The sequence below is a fragment of the Oncorhynchus clarkii genome, chromosome 5, assembly GCF_045791955.1.
Source record: "Oncorhynchus clarkii lewisi isolate Uvic-CL-2024 chromosome 5, UVic_Ocla_1.0, whole genome shotgun sequence".
Taxonomy (NCBI): Eukaryota; Metazoa; Chordata; class Actinopteri; order Salmoniformes; family Salmonidae; genus Oncorhynchus; species Oncorhynchus clarkii.
Window position 1 is genome coordinate 47412943 of NC_092151.1, and position 21162 is coordinate 47434104.

The window sequence follows — 21162 nt, forward strand, 5'->3', positions numbered from 1 at the left end:
CAATACAGGGGCTTCTCTGCATTGCTCACAGTAGTCTCCTAACCAAGTACACATATGGTTTCACTCACATGTCCTCAACCTTGTGCTAACTGACACCACTGGGGTTGTTGTGGCAAGTGAATCCCTTTTCTCACTACTGAATGACATTGCAGTGTTCGTTCGAGATTCCTACAAGCGCATGAAGCTATGGGAGGAAGCCAGTGAGGACAGGAGACACAGATGGCTTGATGTAATTGGTGAAACACGCTGTTGGGCTAAAGACGAGGCCTTGAGGAAAGTATTTGGAAGCTTTGCAAAGTCTGACCGTGCACTTTACACAGATGTGGTCATCACTATGGAAATAATTGAAAAGGATGCGACCATAAAACCTGCCTTCCGATGCAAGGCCCAAGGGTACAATGATGCTCTCCTAAAGTATGAAACCATGCTTACAGCTGAGGTTTTTCTCAGGATATTTGAGCAGACATCCCCTCTCTCTAAATACTTGCAAACAAGTGGCATGGATATCGTAACAGCACAGCACTTGGTGACTGGAACAGAGGATAACCTGAGAAAGTGTGCCCGAGACTTTGAGGGTGTGAAGAAGGCAACAGACAACTTTGTTGAGTGGGACAATGGCATTCTGGAGGAGTAGCAGGACTGTGATGCCAAAGCTCAGACTGCTCTCCCAGAGAAGAGAACAAAAAAGAGAAGAGAAAATCAGGTGAGTTGGCAGAATATGAGCCCATTGCTAATGCAGACATGGATTACAAAATCAAGATCCACATGTGGTACTGGACACTGTTGTTGAAAGTATTCACCTCATTTATGCAGCAAATGCAGTGCTGTGAGACAGCCATGAAGGAGCTCAGCAAATGGAATTTGATGAACATGCCACTGTTACGGCATTGCAGGCTGAACTGATCAGCCTTGCACAACAGTGGGAAAGACTGAAACAGTCAGCATTGGAGGAGTACAACACCAGGGCCGCCGCCACCAGTGATGAATCAGCGGAAGCCTTTGAGGATCCTGATGAAAGTGTGGAGTTGGTGAGCAGAAGTTGTTCCACATGTAAAAACTGCCCGATATGCTGCTATCTTCTCCTGTCTCAGTACAATCTGCTCACGGATGAGTATCACATCATTGGTTTGGGCTACAAGTTCCTCCTCACTCTATCCATCACTCAGGTGACTAGTGAGAGGACCGCAGTTATGTAGCCAACCCTGAAATTCGTGAAGAACCGCCTAAGAACCTCCCTCACTCAAGAGAACCTTGAAGCATTCCTTTTGATGGCAACAGAGAAGGATATTCTTATGGGACTTGACAAAGATGACATAATTGACAAGATGGCAGAGAGCAGTGAGTTACTTCGCCACCTACTGGTTTACTAGTGGTAATTACTTACTGGTTACTCTAAAGTAGTGATGCTATGACTCTTCCTTAACAGGCTGACATGGGTGAAATACAATTTGCTGTTGAGTTAAAGCTTTTGTACAGAGGCATGTTTTTTGGACTTTCATATTATACTTGCAGTTATGTAGCCAATGTTCAATTTCATTGACTCAAGTGTATAGATGTGTTTATTTTTGTGCAGTTTGCTTTATGGACACCAGTGAGTGAACATTGTAATCTAAATTTTTTTGTAGAGGAGTGCTTTTTCGACTTTTGTATTATACTTACTTACATTGTTGTAGCTTATGTTCAAGTTCAGTGAATGTGTGTGTGTGAAGGTTTTTGATACTTTTGATATGCTTGATGCTTGAATATAAAGATATTCATTTGAACATTTGAGCTAACTCTGTATATCACCTTCTCTTTTAAAAAAATGTAGGCTAATAGTTTTGTGTGTCTAGCCTTGTACATTTGTATGTGCTATGATTGGTGTATTCCTAGTGAGTTTGAGGGGGCACCCATAGCCATAGCATACCTTGAAAACTCAGTGTTCAGATAGGCTACTTGTTGGTCAGTCCCAAGTGTTTGTATTTTGTAATGTGCATAACTTTCTTCCCAGATGAACATAGTGGCCAAATGTATAACTAGTTCAGTACCCGTTACATCAACAAATAGGGTTAGCCTACAAAATTAGCGGTCTGGTGGTTTGCGTGAACAGGGGGGCCTGGGATGGAGTCAAATTCCCAGCCTGAATTATTATTTTAGTCCGCCCTTGGCGGCCGGTTATGTATTGACTTTGAAGTCTCTGCAATAGTGTGTGGTTTCATAGCATATCGGGCCTAGCCATGTGTGGCCTTTTCCCATGAGCTAAGGGCGCTCTCTGATTGAATTTCTCTTTAAGATTTGAATAATTCTCATTTAAATACATTTTTAAGGCTAACCACATTAGAATGATGTTTAGATACAAAGACAATATTATAATATATATATATATTTTTGTATGTATATTTTTTCTTCACGATTTTGGAAATTCTCCCGGGACCCCATTTTCACAATAGGTGGCCCAACATGGGGTCAATCACTGATTTATTAACACTAACGCTAACACAAAGTAGTTAGCTACAGCACATACAGTATAGGACAAGGCTACAGTACCTGTTGGGTCATCATATGACACAAACACACCATTGATTTGGATAGATGGTACACTTGCCACAAAGCCTGTTTTAGCATGGGTGGCCCCGTAGAAGGCTTTCACCACCACCATTTTAAGGCAGACCTAGTCCCTCAATAGTGCTAACACTCTTTCCAGCTCTATGAAACAGACATAACACTAATGAAGAGGAAATGGAAGTGAATGAATACTGTACCTTATTTTACCTGTAAGGAACACACACCTGACAAAAGGCTATTTTCACATCTAGGACTGGTTCACCGCAGTAATAGAAGAAATGCCTGCTCATAAATACCTGCAATACACAAACAGAGGAGAGAGGAGAGGTTAGAGATTAGAGGTTCATTAATTTATTAATCCTTGTTTTACCAGTTAGGTTGCCTGAGAACACATTCTCTACAGCAACAACCTGTGGAAGGTAGAGGAGAGTGGGGGTCTTTCTAGACTCTGGCAGTGTAGCCTGATCTCAGATCTGTGTGTACGGTAGCCAACTTGTATGGGAGTTTGGGATGACAATGACTATAGTAGTTGTCAAGACACTGGGCGAAAAGGGATATCTTTACATGACATGTTTTTGTATATTCTAGGGAATAAAGACCATTTTCAATACATAATTTGAGTTTTGTGGATATGCACCATATCCTATATCTGAATCCAGATGTGTCTTTTAGACATACAGTACCAGTCAAAAGTTTAGACACACCTACTCATTCAAGGGTTTTTCTTTATTTTCACTATTTTCTACATTGTGGAATAATAGTGAAGACATCAAAACTATGAAATAACACAATCATGTAGTATGTTGCGTTTATATAGATAAAAAGTATAGATAAAAAGACAAATTATGTTACAACTTCCTCTGGTCTCCTCTTACTAATATTGAGTGTGCAACTTCCAAACAATGTCCCCCACTATTCCTTAACAGCGAATCAAGGAAATTCTGATGAGCACGACAACATTTTGGGATATTTTTCAACAAAAGTAAAGGACAGTAATGTTACGAGTAAAACAGGAAGCCCAGGTTTCAATAGGCAACTAGATAATAATGTGTCATGGAAGGAGTGTGGACATATGGCCTGGCGAAGCGGTTTTTAGGGGCTGATAATGATGAGTTTTTCACTCTGCTGGTCTCGGCAAGAAATTACGAGTCCTCATTGTCCGAGACCGAGTAAAAAAAATGCAAACACTGAGACAAAACCTAGGGACTCAATATGTGGTGTTGAGACTGGATTCAGGACTGAGATCGGTCTCAAGTCCTGCAACACTACAAAGAAGCACAAAAAAAATGAAAAGAAGCAAAAAAAGAAGCACTGCAAAAAAGCACAAAAAAATGAAAGTAAATGGCAGCAGCAGACGTATAAAAACAATGAATACAACAGGCTGAAACCCTGGCAATTTGACTCATGTGTACCCAATGGCTGCCTGGTATTATGATGCAATGATTTCCATGGTAATGTAGAATGTTCATTCAAATTGTTAACTGATGTGGCTCATGCTACGGAATGTATTTTTAGTAAGGTCAGTTGAGTTGAATCAACAAATCACAGCACATATTGATAAGTACACTTGCTTTCACTTCCTGCTTTTACTTCCTGCTTTGCTCTTATGGATACACTCGCAATGGCCGCCAGTCCACCCATTATGTCATTGTGTAGTTAGCCGTTTTCTTTGGTAACTGTGGTATATATATATATGGAAAAATGAACTCCCTGAAGGGACTCAGCACTGCCTCGTCTATTATTTCCAAGGTAATTTACAGAACGTCTATATCCCTTACATAATATAGTGGCTGAGCATTGGGCAGCATATTACTAAAGTAGTGATCCTTTATTTGGCCCGAATATCTCTGGCCATCCTATTCTCCCCAGTAGGACCCTACGCTATATATATATCTGAGGTTAGAGTACCTCATGATAAGCTGTAGACCACACCACCTACCAAGAGTTTTCCTCTATATTTTTCCTAACTGTCTATTTACCACCACAAACCGATGCTGGCACTAAGACCGCACTCAACGAGCTGTATAAGGCCATAAGCAAACAAGAAAATGCTCATCCAGAAGTGGCGTTACTAGTGGACCTGGACTTTAATGCAGACAAACTTAAATCCGTTTTACCTCATTTCTACCAGCATATCACATGTGCAACCAGAGGAAAAAAACTTTAGACCAGCTTAACTCCATGCACAAAGACATATAATTCTATCCTCCTGATTTCTGCTTACAAACAAAAACTAAAGCAGGAAGTACCAGGGACTCTCTCAATAGGGAAGTGGTCAGATGACACAGATGCTACGCTACAGGACTGTTTTGCTAGCACAGACTGGAAAATGTTCCGGGATTCATCCAATGGCATTTAGGAGTAAACCACCTCAGTCACCGTCCCCACAGTGACCGTAAGTACATATCCCAATCAGAAGCCTTGGATAGCAGGCAACATCCGCACTGAGCTAAAGGCTAGAGCTGTCGCTTTCAAGGACTGGGACACTAATCTGGACGCTTATAAGAAATCCCGCTGTGCCCTCAGATGAACCATCAAACAGGCATAGCATCAAACAGGACTAAGATTGAATCCTACTACACCAGCTATGACGCTCATCGGATGTGGCAGGACTTGCAAACTATTACGGACTACAAAGGGAAATCCAGCCGCGAGCTGCCCAGTGACACAAGCCTACCAGACGGGCTAAATGCCTTTTATGCTCGCGTCGAAGCAAGCAAAACTGAAACATGCATGAGAGCACCAGCTGTTCCGGACAACTGTGATCACGCTCTCCGTATCCGATCTCGATGTAGCCGATGTGAGCAAGACCTTTAAACAGGTCAACATTCACAAGGCCGCAGGGCCAGACGGATTACCAGGACGTGTACTCCGAGCATGCGCGGACCAACTGGCAAGTGTCTTCACTGACATTTTCAATCTCTCCCTGACCGAGTCTGTAATACCTACATGTTTTAAACAGACTACCATAGTCCCTGGGTCCAAGAACGCGAAGGAAACCTGCCTAAAAGAAGTGCTCTCAAAGGCTGGTCATGGCTCACATCAACACCATCATCCCGGAAACCCTAGACCCACTCCAATTCGCATACCACCCCAACAAATCTCAATAGCACTACACACTGCCCTTTCCCACCTGGACAAAAGGAACACCTATGTGAGAATGCTGTTCATTGACTACAGCTCAGCGTTCAACACCACAGTGCCCATAAACATCATCACTAAGCTAAGGACCCTGGGACTAAACACCTCCCTCTGCAACTGGACCATCCTGAAGGGCCGCCCCCTGGTGGTAATGGCATCCTGACGGGCCGCCGCTAAGTGGTAAGGGTAGGCAACAACACATCTGCCACGCTGATCCTCAATACAGGGGCCCCTCAGTGGTGAGTGCTCAGTCCCCATCCTGTACTCCCTGTTCACCTACGACAGCGTGGCCAAGCACGAATCCAACACCATCATTAAGTTTGCTGACGACACAACGGTGGTAGGCCTGATCACCGACAACGATGTGACAGCCTATTGGGAGGAGATCAGAGACCTGGCAGTGTGGTGCCAGGACAACAACCTCTTCCTCAACGTTAGCAAGACAAAGGAGCTGATCATGGACTACAGGAAAAGAAGGGCTGAACACGCCCACATTCACATCAATGGGGCTGTAGTGGAGCACTGTCCACAACACCAACAGACTATCATGGTACAAACACACTAAGACAGTCGTGAAGAGGGCACGACAATGCCTATTCCTCCTCAGGAGACTGAAAAGATCCTTAAAACATTCTACAGCTGCACCATCAAGAGCATCCTGATCAGTTGCATCACCACCTGGTATGGCAACTGCTTGGCATCCGACAGTAAGGTGCTACAGAGGGTAGTGCGTACGGCCCAGTACATCATTGCGGCCAAGCTACCTGCCATCCAGGACTTCATTACTAGGCGGTGTTAGAGAAAGGACCAGTCACCCAAGTCATAGGCTGTTCTCTCTGCTACCACACGGCAAACGGTACCGGAGTGCCAATTCTAGCTCCTTAACAGCTTCTACCCCCCAAGCCATAAGACTGCTGAACAATTATGACTCACCACCTGATTCGGTCTTATGTAGCAACATTTGAAATTGTTTTTTTTACATACAGCAATGTTGTTATCTAGTTGCGTCGTGATTGGCTCAGTGTTCTGTCACTCAAGTACAAAATCTACGGTTTGTACTGCCATAGATTTACATTAGAAGTCCCCATCCAAGAAGACTCAAGGTCATTGGCCACAGAAAAAATGATGTCAAATCATGTTAAATCATATTTACAAATATTAACAGGACTAATTGGCCAATAAACTCTGTATGGAAAATAACAAACAGGAAGTTGTAAAAGACTTGAATAAATCAAAGATATTCTCAGTATATACTATTCTGGCAACAACTCTATTTTCTATAACAAAACTCTGGTTTAACTCTACTCTAGCCAACCTATTTCCTGCTCTCCCCCCATGCAAAAGCCAACTGAGCACCTAAGTACTCTTTCCAGGAACTCCCTTCAGCTAGGAAACACATTTCTACCATAAATACGTAATTTCCCATGGACATACAACATCATAAACAACAGTTTTATATACACACACACTTCAATAACTTGTGAAATAACTTCTTCTTTAAGTCACACAATGCACATTCATGAAGTAATTCACCCCCGGGATAATTCATCACTTTGCATATTCTCGTAGTCTAATTTGCCTCTTGCAATGCACACCAGCACTTAAACAAGGAGACAGAGCGGGTCTTCAGACAAACACACAAGGTAGGTTAACTGATATGATTATACTCTACAAATACTTTGATCATTGTTCTAATAATATATTTCATATTGCTAGAGCATGTACATTTAAAATGGGCAGCATTATACACAATAGAAAGATGGTTAACAAGTTACATTGTTTTAGTAACTGGCTTGCACAACAAACAGTCAACTTTGTTGCCTTATGTCAAAGTATTGTTGGCAAACGGAATGCGCTACTCAATGCAACATATTCTATTTTGTTTCAGGATTCTTGGCTATACATTGAAGAGATACAATAGAGTATTTCTTCAACCATTAATTTGTTTCAGTGTCATTGTCTACAAGTCATGTACATATGCTCCATGACACCAATTATCCTACATATAAAAAAAAAATGCATGACACAATTCAAGGCCTTAAAGAGGTCATTTGAATTTGAAGAGGTAGAAATAGCAAAAACACAGCTTGAATAGCTTTTGTGTTATTCACAGACACACACACTTCACTCTCTCTTTCTTTCTTCCAGCTCTCTCTCCACGTCTCTCTCTCTCTCTCTTCCTCTATATCCCTCCCTCTGTCAGTGTGAACGATGGCGGTGTAGGATGGAAATGGAAACTTGCTGATGCTGCATTTTCCCGAGGGCTGGAACATGAACATGGATAGTGAGTCTATTTAGCACATTCTTAAATCAACCTGAAACATAATCAAGCTGGATGCTAGGGCCGAAGCAACCCACTTTGAACATCTAGCCCTTCAGTGAGCAAGCAGCAAGCAGCGAGCAAGCAGTTCCGCACAGTCTTTGAACATAAGTAAATCACTTGCAATTATCTGTAGCAATGATATTATATTTTTACTGCTAAACATTCTGGTTTAATGTGCTACTTATAATGTAGAACTGTAGTTTGAGAAATTGTGACCTACATTTGTGAATGTCTTCACATGAGGACAATAAAAGCATACTATTGAATTCCACTGAGCAATTAAACTTGTCCTCTATGCAAAGAGGACAGAAGGTACAGCAAAAATGTCTCAAGTTATTTCAAGCCCATTGTTCCACATAAAGACGTTGTATTATATTATATTATATCATGAAGGTGGTGGTGCACATAAGGATCAGTTTCACTGTGGCTTTCAGTCCAGATTAATGCTGTCTGTTAAATCCTTTGATGGCCCATGCCTTGCTGTGTGACCCCTTAATAAGATTGCTCCCGTTACAGATGTGATGCTGCTGCTTATCATGGGAGAGGACTGGGCAGAGACTATACACACACACATAATCCCTCTCCCTATGCTGCTGCTTATCATGGGGAGGGGCTGGGCAGAGATGGCTACGTCCCAAATAGCATCCCATTCCCTACATAGTGCACTATGGGCCCTGGTCAAAAGTAGTGCACTACAGTGGTTGCTTCACTAAGAGTTTTGCAATTATGCTGCGGGACTTTGAGGTAATTTGTGGTTTAGTACGGTACCCTGCGTCACCACTTCATTGCGCAAGGGGGAGTTAGAGCATTGATTATGCTTTTGGGTCATACTGTGTCTCTAACTGACCTGGGCGAACTGAACTGGGCGACATAAACCTAAATGTAAACTGATAATTGTGCATGACTTCAGTATTATTTACTAAAACTGTTGTTGCACTAAGATTCATATTATTTTATTTTGTTAGGATTATTTTTCTCTTACTGTAGAACTATAGGCCTTTCCCGACCGGTCATATTATACAGCGCCTGAATGGCGCAACGGTCTAAAACACTGCATAGCAGTGCAAGCTGTGTTGCTACAGATGCTGGTTAAATACCTGTGCTGCCCCCGAATGGGTGACCCATGAGATGATTGTAGGTTTATCTCCCTCTAAAAAGATAAATACATTTAAAAAAATGCCTTTATTTACAAACTTTATTTACAAATTAGTCACAAAGTCTCACCCCATGATCAAGAATGGCCTTTTTTTGGGCCGTTATTTGAAAACAATATTTTGGAGATTATTTAGTTATTTTATAAACAAAGCGATTATTATTATTGTTATTATTATTAATGATGAATTTAGAATTATATAAAAGCCCATTAGATATTCTCACAGATATATCATTAACCCTGTTATTAGCAGGACAATATACAGTGGGGCAAAAAAGTATTTAGTCAGCCACCAATTGTGCAAGTTCTCCCACTTAAAAAGATGAGAGGCCTGTAATTTTCATCATAGGTCAAACGTTTTCTGTAAGTCTTCACAAGGTTTTCACACACTGTTGCTGGTATTTTGGCCCATTCCTCCATGCAGTTCTCCTCTAGAGCAGTGATGTTTTGGGGCTGTTGCTGGGCAACACGGACTTTCAACTCCCTCCAAAGATTTTCTATGGGATTGAGATCTGGAGACTGGCTAGGCCACTCCAGGACCTTGAAATGCTTACGAAGCCACTCCTTCGTTGCCCGGGCGGTTTGTTTGGGATCATTGTCATGCTGAAAGACCCAGCCACGTTTCATCTTCAATGCCCTTGCTGATGGAAGGTTTTCACTCAAAATCTCACGATACATGGCCCCATTCATTCTTTCCTTTACACGGATTAGTCGTCCTGGTCCCTTTGCAGAAAAACAGCCCCAAAGCATGATGTTTCCACCCCCATGCTTCACAGTAGGTATGGTGTTCTTTGGATGCAACTCAGCATTCTTTGTCCTCCAAACACGACGACTTGAGTTTTTACCAAAAAGTTATATTTTGGTTTCATCTGACCATATGACATTCTCCCAATTTTCTTCTGGATCATCCAAATGGTTTCTAGCAAACTTCAGACGGGCCTGGACATGTACTGACTTAAGCAGGGGGACACGTCTGGCACTGCAAGATTTGAGTCCCTGGCGGCGTAGTGTGTTACTGATGGTAGGCTTTGTTACTTTGGTCCCAGCTCTCTGCAGGTCATTCACTAGGTCCCCCCGTGTGGTTCTGGGATTTTTGCTCACCGTTCTTGTGATCATTTTGACCCCACGGGGTGAGATCTTGCGTGGAGCCCCAGATCGAGGGAGATTATCAGTGGTCTTGTATGTCTTCCATTTCCTAATAATTGCTCCCACAGTTGATTTCTTCAAACCAAGCTGCTTACCTATTGCAGATTCAGTCTTCCCAGCCTGGTGCAGGTCTACAATTTTGTTTCGGGTGTCCTTTGACAGCTCTTTGGTCTTGGCCATAGTGGAGTTTGGAGTGTGACTGTTTGAGGTTGTGGACAGGTGTCTTTTATACTGATAACAAGTTCAAACAGGTGTCATTAATACAGGTAACGAGTGGAGGACAGAGGAGCCTCTTAAAGAAGTTACAGGTCTGTGAGAGCCAGAAATCTTGCTTGTTTGTAGGTGACCAAATACTTATTTTCCACCATAATTTGCAAATAAATTCATTAAAAATCCTACAATGTGATTTTCTGGATTTTTTTTCTCTCATTTTGTCTGTCATAGTCATAGTCAAACTAAAACAATGTAACTTCTAATGGCAGCTTTATGCTTCGTTAATAAAATAATTATAAAAATACTCTCAAAATTACTATGATTATTTAGTTACGTATCCATAACAAATTACTATGGAAAAAAATATCACTGAATTAGAGAAATATCCTCCAATCCTCTATATGTAATTATTGACTGAGAGTTCCATCATATTTTTCGATATACTGTAGGCGTAACATAGGCGACATGAGTCTCACTAGTGTTGAGTATTTCAACCCCAGTCTCCCGCGTGTCTGCATTCTCTAGTACAGTCACTATTGAAGGCTATCAAATGCTTCTCAAAGATGTCCTCTGGTGGTCAAACTAGCACTAACTAGCATTAATGGTACCAGTCTTTCACACTTAAATAACGTGCCATAGAATTCTGCGGCACCGTGCAAGCTGTGCCGCAGTACGCTGCAACTTTTAAAGGACAAACCACTGTATATAGGGAATAGGGTGCCATTGGGGATGCACACAACTACAATATGGCTACCTGGCTGGCTTAGCATTAGTCAGCTGGGTGGGTGCATAGAGACAAAATAAAAACCCCATCCAGTATTTCCATCGGCTCAAATCAATGTATGTAACCTAATAACTGTAGCTCTCTGCAGAGCATATTGCTTTGGTTCTCAACAGACAGTTGCTATCTTTACTGTATTCACATTTTATTTATTCAGGGAAAACCCATTGAGACCAGGGTCTCATTCACAAGGGTGCCCTGATCACAGTAATACAACAATCAATATAATATGAAACAAAACAGCAATCAAAACAATGTTAAATAAAATGTATTTAGGGCTGACGCCAATTAGTTGACAGGTCAATTATTTGGTTGATAGGCTGTTGGTCGACCAAACTTTTTTTTGTCGAGCAGCAGTAGCAAATATATATATATACACAGTAGATATGTTTTTTTATGGAACACGAGACACCTGTCTGATTCGCACCCATCTCAGTAAAGAGGCTGAGACAAAAACCATTGCGGAGGCTGTGTGGATGGCATGGTCCAAGAAGAAGAGTGTCTAAAATGTACAATGCAAGTCTCTATAAATTGTACAATGCGCTCCCTCACGCCAATTTGTGCACATTCAATGTTTCATAACTTCATTGTGTGAATTGTTTGCCTTGATTGTTAGTGTCTATCAATTCCCCATTACATATATAACCAGTAGTAGCCTACATGTACCGTTAATTACTATGATTTCTAATATACTGTATAATGTATGTTTGGTTATGATCATTTCTGTTAATGCATTCAATATACAGTTGAAGTCGGAAGTTTACATACACCGTACATTTAAACTCAATTTTTCACAATTCTTGACATTTAATCCTAGTAAAAATTCCCAGTCTTAGGTCAGTTAAGATCACCACTTTATTTTAGCAACGTGAAATGTCAGAATAATAATAGAGAGAATGATTTATTTCAGCTTTTATTTTGTTCTTCAGATTACCAGTGGTTCAGAAGTTTACATACAATCAATTCGTATTTGTTAGCATTGCCTTTAAATTGTTTAACTTGAGTCAAACATTTCAGGTAGCCTTCCACAAGCTTCCCACAACAAGTTGGGTGATTTTTGGCCCATTCCTCCTGACAGAGCTGGTGTAACTGAGTCAGGTTTGTAGGCCTTCTCGCTCAAACACGCTTTTTCAGTTCTGCCCACAAATGTCCTATTGGATTGAGGTCAGGGCTTTGTGATGGCCACTCCAATACATTGACATTGTTTTCCTTAAGCCATTTTGCCACAACTTTGGAAGTATGCTTGGGGTCATTGTCCATTTGGAAGACCCATTCGCGACCAAGCTTTAACTGATGTCTTGAGATGTTGCTTCAATATATCCACATCATTTTCCATCCTCATTATGCCATCTATTTTGAGAAGTGCACCAGTCCCTCCTGCAGCAAAGCACCCCCACAACATGACGCTGCCCAGCTTTATATGTAGTCTATTTTTATATACAGTGGGGCAAAAAAGTATTTAGTCAGCCACCAATTGTGCAAGTTCTCCCACTTAAAAAGATGAGAGAGGCCTGTAATTTTCATCATAGGTACACTTCAACTATGACAGACAAAATGAGAAAAGAAATCCAGAAAATCACATTGTAGGATTTTTTATGAATTTATTTGCAAATTATGGTGGAAAATAAGTATTTGGTCACCTACAAACAAACAAGATTTCTGGCTCTCACAGACCTGTAACTTCTTCTTTAAGAGGCTCCTCTGTCCTCCAATCGTTACCTGTATTAATGGCACCTGTTTGAACTTGTTATCAGTATAAAAGACACCTGTCCACAACCTCAAACAGTCACACTCCAAACTCCACTATGGCCAAGACCAAAGAGCTGTCAAAGGACACCCGAAACAAAATTGTAGACCTGCACCAGGCTGGGAAGACTGAATCTGCAATAGGTAAGCAGCTTGGTTTGAAGAAATCAACTGTGGGAGCAATTTTTAGGAAACGGAAGACATACAAGACCACTGATAATCTCCCTCGATCTGGGGCTCCATGCAAGATCTCACCCCGTGGGGTCAAAATGATCACAAGAACGGTGAGCAAAAATCCCAGAACCACACGGGGGGACCTAGTGAATGACCTGCAGAGAGCTGGGACCAAAGTAACAAAGCCTACCATCAGTAACACACTATGCCGCCAAGGACTCAAATCCTGCAGTGCCAGACGTGTCCCCCTGCTTAAGTCAGTACATGTCCAGGCCCGTCTGAAGTTTGCTAGAGAGCATGTGGATGATCCAGAAGAAAATTGGGAGAATGTCATATGGTCAGATGAAACCAAAATATAACTTTTTGGTAAAAACTCAACTCGTCGTGTTTGGAGGACAAAGAATGCTGAGTTGCATCCAAAGAACACCATACCTACTGTGAAGCATGGGGGTGGAAACATCATGCTTTGGGGCTGTTTTTCTGCAAAGGGACCAGGACGACTGATCCGTGTAAAGGAAAGAATGAATGGGGCCATGTATTGTGAGATTTTGAGTGAAAACCTCCTTCCATCAGCAAGGGCATTGAAGATGAAACGTGGCTGGGTCTTTCAGCATGACAATGATCCCAAACACACCGCCCGGGCAACGAAGGAGTGGCTTTGTAAGAAGCATTTCAAGGTCCTGGAGTGGCCTAGCCAGTCTCCAGATCTCAACCCCATAGAAAATCTTTGGAGGGAGTTGAAAGTCTGTGTTGCCCAACAACAGTCCCAAAACATCACTGCTCTAGAGATCTGCATGGAGGAATGGGCCAAAATACCAGCAACAGTGTGTGAAAACCTTGTGAAGACTTACAGAAAACGTTTGACCTCTGTCATTGCCAACAAAGGGTATATAACAAAGTATTGAGATAAACTTTTGTTATTGACCAAATACTTATTTTCCACCATAATTTGCAAATGAATTCATAAAAAATCCTACAATGTGATTTTCTGGATTTTTTTTCTTCTCATTTTGTCTGTCATAGTTGAAGTGTATGTACCTATGATGAAAATTACAGGCCTCTCTCATCTTTTTAAGTGGGAGAACTTGCACAATTGGTGGCTGACTAAATACTTTTTTGCCCCACTGTATGTAGTGGTGTAATGTTTAATATTTTGTTTTATATGTAATGTAAGTGCTTTAATGTTTGGACCCCAGGAAGAGTATCTGCTTCCTTGGCAACAGCTAATGGGGATCTTTAATAAATACAAATACAAATGACTTTAGGATGCAGTTAAGACATTGACTCCTTGTTTCTAACCTTTGACTTTTATGATTATGTTTCCAAACACATTTACAACAATTTGTCAAAGGCCAATTTGCAGTCTGTCGCTACCTCTTGAGATGTCAAATTTACAAAAACACATTATTCAAATGTCTGTTCTTATTTTCGTATTGCAACATTTAATTAGTGACCAGATCAGACTTTCCTACTACAGTATCCTCATCATTATCTCTTCTTCAATACACACTGATGTTTGTTCCATAACATCAGATTGTATCATACGCCAAGAGCCACAAATGAAAAGCAAAGCAGGCTACACCAAGACGGACACACTTAATGCTCAATTGAATCTATCTATCAATGGCTTGAAAATTGCCATTGAGACCACTCCATGGGGGGAATTGGAGCATACCTCAAAATCAATGTTGATGAATTGTATATGTTTATCTAAGCCCACATTACATTACCTGAAACAGCAGGATAAACATGAAGATTTTGTATAGCTTATGCTTCAAATTAAACAACTTGAATAGTAACAATAATCAAATACTGTATTATTTATATTTAATCTAATTGTCTCTCCAATTAGACTTTGTAAACAATTACCGAAAGCCTATTGATGATGAAGAGGTTGAACCTACTAGCCGTATAAAGTGCACTAAATAGAGAATAAGGTGTCATATGGCACGCAGCCCTACGTGGGTCTAGTGTATCTCTTAGGAGGATAGCAGCACATTCTAACCAGCACACAAATAAATGAATTGATTAATTGTTAAGTTGCTCCCGGCAGCACTTCTTCCCATTCATAGTGTTTAATAATTTAGCCCACAAGGTTACAGTCTTTCAAACCTTCTCTCTTAAGCCTTGTATGCATGCAATGGGCTGTTCAGTAACAACCTTTTGGCTAGTGCTTACTCTTGGATTGCACATCTTCCCTTTTTACCATGCTCAACAGCTATACAGTATTCACCAGTATCATATGCAATAGGCTGTAAAGTAACACACATTTTGGCCCATGATGCCGCCTCTTGGCATTGCACAGTATCCACTTCAGACAGGCTATCATGTTGCCATCGACATAGGTGACATATACAGTACCAGTCAAAAGTTTGGACACACCTACTCATTCAAGGATTTTTCTTTATTTTGACTATTTTCTACATTGAAAAACAATAGTGAAGACATGAAAACTACAGAAAAACACATGGAATCATGTAGCAACCAAAAAAAGTGTTAAATATATTTGAGCTTATTCAAAGTAGCCACCCTTTGCCTTGATGACAGCCTTGCACACTCTTGGCATTCTCTCAACCAGTTAATGAGGTTGTCACCTGGAATGCATTTCAATTATTTGAATAACAGGCGTGCCTTGTTAAATGTTAATCTGTAGAATTTCTTTCCTTCTTAATACATTTGAGCCAATCAGTTGTGTTGTGACAAGGTAGGGGTGGTATACAGAAGATAGCTCTATTTGGGCCAAGTCCATACTTCTATGGAGGATAGGTTCATGAGAGTTAGCTGCACCTCAGATTGCAGCCCAAATAAATTCAGTAACAGACACATCTCAACATCAACTGTTCAGAGGAGACTGCATGAATCAGGCCTTCATAGTCGAATTGCTGCAAAGAAACCACTACTAGAGGACACCAATAAGAAACGTGAGCAATGGACATTAAACCCGTGGAAATCTGTCCTTTGGTCTGAGTCCAAATGAGAGATTTTTGGTTACAACCGCTGTGTCTTTGTGAGACGCAGTGTAGGTGAAAGGATGATCTCTGCATATGTGGTTCCCACAGTGAAGCATGGAGGAGGTGGGATGGTGTAGGGATGCTTTGCTGGTGACACTGTCTGTCATTTATTTAGAATTCAAGGCACACTTAACCAGCAGGGCTACCACAGCATTCTGCAGCGAAATGCCATCCCATCTGGTTTGTGTTTATTGGGACTATCATTTGTTTTTCAACAGGACAATGACCCAACACACCTCCCAACTGTGTAAGGGCTATTTGACCAAGAAGGAGAGTGGTGGAGTGCTGCATCAGATGACCTGGCCTCAACAATCACCCGTCCTCAACCCAATTGACATGGTTTGGGATGAGTTGGACCACAGAGTAAAGGAAAAGCAGCCAACAAATGCTCAGCATGTCATGGCTGGCTGAAGGACTGGACCAAGGTGCAGCATGGTAAGCGTACATTTTAACTTTATTTAAAAATGACGCCGACAAAACGAAGAACAAAAAAACAACTGTGAAGCTTTGGGCTATGTGCCCTGAACAAAGACAACGTTAACTTCCCACAAAACAGGTGGGGGGAAAAGGGTACCTAAGTATGGTTCTCAATCAGAGACAACGATAGACAGCTGTCCCTGATTGAGAACCATACCAGGTCAAGACATAGAAATACAAAACATAGAAAAAAAGACATAGAATGCCCACCCTGGTCACACCCTGGCCTAATCAAAATAGAGAATAAAAAGCCTCTCTATTATGGCCAGGGCGTGACACAGCATATGTGGAAACTCCTTCAAGGGTATTGGAAAAGCATTCCAGGTGAAGCTGGTTGAGAGCAAAGCTGTCTTCAAGGCAGTGGGTGGCTATTTCGAAGAATCCAAATAATTTGTTTAACACGTTTTTGATTACAACATGATTCCATATGTGTTATTTCATAGTTTTGATGTCTACACTATTATTCTGCAATGTAGAACATAGTAAAGATAAATAAAAACCCTTGAATGAGTAGGTGTCCAAACTTTTGACTGGTACTGTAAAACTATAATGGTTGACGGCCACTATTTTGACATATTCTAATGAGACCTTGTTTTCTCGTTGTACCAAGAACACCACAACAACTTAATGGCTATACAGTATATTGACCACCTTAAAACTGATTGTCTCATTCACATAGCATAACACAACTCAGTAAGAAGCTCTATATATATTGACAACACCAAAACAGTGTGTTTTGCTGTGTTCAAATTTAAAGCACCTGTTACTGTATCAATAATGTATTCAATCTCTTGAGATTCAATCTCATGAGATCTCTCACATCTCATCATGCATTGTGCAATAATATGTCAGGTGGTCCATTCATTCATGATCTTTCTGGGCGAGTTTGTAAATGTGCACTTTTATAACGGAGATGCATTGATGCAAAGTCATTCTGTAGGTGATTGAGTCCATAGCCCACACAAGGTTCAGCTGACATCTGAGAGTGGGTGCATAGGCCTATCTATAAAGTCCTGGCTGAATGGTCTACCGTTTAAATTGATCAAATGTAAGTTAAATGTATCCAGGCCCAGATCTAAGTCCTATCGTGATGCCTTATAAATGCTAAATAATATAGCATTCATTGATGTATTGACATATTTATATTGCAACATTGTTGATATTATATTCTCAATTGTTGATAGGCCTACATACTAACACATCAGCCTAGTGATAATGAAAGGGATGTTATGAAATGTCGGTGCATGTATAGGCAGGACCATCAATCAACGGTAGAAAAAAACATCCTCGTGGACAACAACATTTGTGTCCTGCATCAATAACATATCAAGTCAACACCTTATTAATTCCATCCCTGACCACATATTTATAACAAACACTGGACAAGTCAAATCAAAAGAGGTTTGTTATTGTCGCTGTCGCGTTCTAAGACTGAAAGAAACGCCGTTAGTCGACGTCATTAACCTTAGAGCAATAATCATCACCCCATCCGTCAGCAGGTTCCCGCTGCATCAACATCACTGTTCCACCACACCACACCGAGCAAACATACCATTCCGTGCCAGCTGACGACGATCCTAGGCCGGTGACAGTTCTGTTCAAAACATTCCGACGAGAGACATTTAACGACTTAGCACGCACAGAAAAATAAAAGTGAACATGGAGATAACTAGAAAAAAATGCAGCGATGGAAGAAAAAAATACCGGTATAGCCTTGAAATTACGATTGTAATGCTGAATCACTCCCCGTTTACCGTCTTGTAAGCATTATGCTGCAAGATGCTGGCTGTACCATTGGGAACGTACCAGAAAGGAGGAGGGACAGAAAAAAGAACGGGGTTAGGGAAAGAAATTGCTATGGCAACCTAAGGGAGCACATGTGACGTCATACCCAAAGCATAGCCGGGAATGGATGGGAGGGGTGTGCATGAAGGAGAGAAGCTCGAGCTTCCCTCTCTCTGATCCTGCGACGTTCTGCCAGTGCGCTCAAGATATGCGGGGAGGCGGTCAGGAGCGCTTAAGATTCCACCCTCTGGCCATATCATAGGTCTCACTCACTCATTCCACACACACACACAGCTTTCCCTTTTGAGTTTATAAACATTAAAGGATGCATTGCACACACATACAAATTATTTTAAAGGAATACTGATTTAATATATGTTTTACCAGGTAAATTGAATGAGAATACATTCACATTTACAGCAACAACCTGGGGAATAGTTACAGGGGAGAGGAATGAGCCAATTGGAAACTGAGGATGATTAGGTGGCAATGATGGTATGAGGGCAAGTTTGGGAATTTAGCCAGGACACTGGGGTTAAGACCCCTACTTTACAATAAGTGCCATGTGATCTTTAGTGACCACAGAGTGTCAGGACACCCATTTAACGTCCCATCTGAAAGACAACACTCTACACTGGCACATGAGATATTCAATGGTGATGTAGCCTACTGTCTTCCTTCCAAATGAACATTGACCAGACACATCTCACCGAGATCCCTTGAACAAGCACACATTTGCAAATCTGATAGTATTTGCATTTTTTTTTTTTTTTTACCACTAGAGGGCAAATAGTGAGCTAGAAACAGGTTAACGGGCCCAAACTGAGGAAGGAAGTCCTTGATGCTAAATTACTTCCTGACTATAGTTGATGTGTTAGTGCTCATCGTTGATATTTTTAACTGCTATGCTAAAAAGACTTTTGTTGATAATATGGATACTTCTGAGAGACATATAGGGATATGGGCATCACACAATACAACTGGGGTCCCCAATTCACCCATGGGCCGAATTTTCCTCGAGCGGATTATCTGGGGGCTGGAACATAGATATAAATAATTTGGACACTGCAGATTTACTGCAAGAAACCCAAACTGATCAAGTATTATTTGCACTATAACGGTGACAAACAGTGCCTACAAACTGTTAGGGCCTACATAAAGCTGTCCCTCTTGTAGAGTCCCAACAGCAGTCCTAACACCTTACCACTGCTACACCTGGCTATCAGCGGAGCATTGTCTGGCAGCGAAACAGTTCATTCAGCCTCATATACTGCCTTTTAAAAAATCCTCATGACACAAATATTAATTTCCACAAAGTTTGCTGCTTCAGTGTCTTTAGATATTTTTGTCAGATGTTACTATGGAATACTGAAGTATAATTACAAGCATTTAATAAGTGTCAAAGGCTTTTATTGACAATTACATGAAGGTGATGCAAAGAGTCAATATTTGCAGTGTTGACCCTTCATTTTCAAGACCTCTGCAATCCGCCCTGGCATGCTATCAATTAACTTCTGGGCCACATCCTGACTGATGGCAGCCCATTCTTGCATAATCAATGCTTGGAGTTTGTCAGAATTTATGGGTTTTTGTTTGTCCACCCGCCTCTTGAGGTTTGAACACAAATTCTCAATGGGATTAAGGTCTGGGGAATTTCCTGGCCATGGACCCCAAGTATCGATATTTTGTTCCCCGAGCCACTTAGTTATCCCTTTTGCCTTATGGCAAAGTGCTCCATCATGCTGGAAAAGGCATTGTTCGTCACCAAACTGTTCCTGGATGGTTGGGAGAAGTTGCTCTCGGAGGATGTGTTGGTACCATTCTTTATTCATGGCTGTGTTCTTAGGCAAAATTGTGAGTGAGCCCACTCCCTTGGCTGAGAAATAACCCCCCACATGAATGGTCTCAGGATGCTTTACTGTTGGCATGACACAGGACTGATGGTAGTGCTCACCTTGTCTTCTCCGGACAAGCTTTTTTCCAGATGCCCCAAACAATCGGAAAGGGGATTCATCAGAGAAAATGACTTTAACCCAGCCCTCAGCAGTCCAATCCCTGTACCTTTTGTAGAATTTCAGTCTGTCCCTAATGTTTTTCCTGGAGAGAAGTGGCTTCTCTGCTGCCCTTCTTGACACCAGGCCATCCTTCAAAAGTCTTCGCCTCACTGTGCATGCAGATGCACTCACACCTGCCTGCTGACATTCCTGAGCAAGCTCTGTACTGGTGGTGCAGAACCACTCTCCTTGAAGTTCTTAATGATAAATGGTTGATTTAGGTGCAATCTTACTGGCAGCAATATCCTTGCCTGTGAAGCCCTTTTTGCGCAAAGCAATGATGACTGCACGTGTTTCCTTGCAGGTAACCATGATTGACAGGAAGAACAATGATTCCAAGCACCACCCTCCTTTTGAAGCTTCCAGTCTGTTATTCAAACTCAATCAGCATGGCAGAGTGATCTCCAGCCTTGTCCTCGTCAACACTCACACCTGTGTTAACGAGAGAATCACTGACATGATGTCAGCTGGTCCTTTTGTGGCAGGGCTGAAATGCAGTAGAAATGATTTTTGGGGATTCAGTTCATTTGCATGGCAAAGAGGGACTTTGCAATTAATTGCAATTCATCTGATCACTCTACTTAACATTCTGGAGTATATGTAAATTACCATCA

General features: G+C 41.4%; 1 protein-coding gene across 8 annotated transcripts in view; it reads right to left on the minus strand.

Moving 5' to 3' along the window:
- LOC139408936 (mitogen-activated protein kinase 10) overlaps positions 1-18495 on the minus strand; it is a 99319-nt gene extending 80824 nt beyond the window's left edge. For 6 of the 8 annotated variants that reach the window (XM_071153426.1, XM_071153432.1, XM_071153424.1 and 3 more), the window contains exons 1-2: positions 18262-18495; positions 2769-2840 (exon numbers count right to left, since the gene is read on the minus strand). In XM_071153426.1, the coding sequence (XP_071009527.1) occupies positions 2769-2840; positions 18262-18264 (75 nt within the window). In that variant the 5' untranslated portion in view covers positions 18265-18495. Of the gene's footprint in view, positions 1-2741; positions 2841-18261 lie in introns of all 8 variants that reach the window. The other 2 variants (XM_071153431.1, XM_071153427.1) reach the window with 1 other exon arrangement.
- Between the last annotated feature and the right edge of the window lie 2667 nt (positions 18496-21162).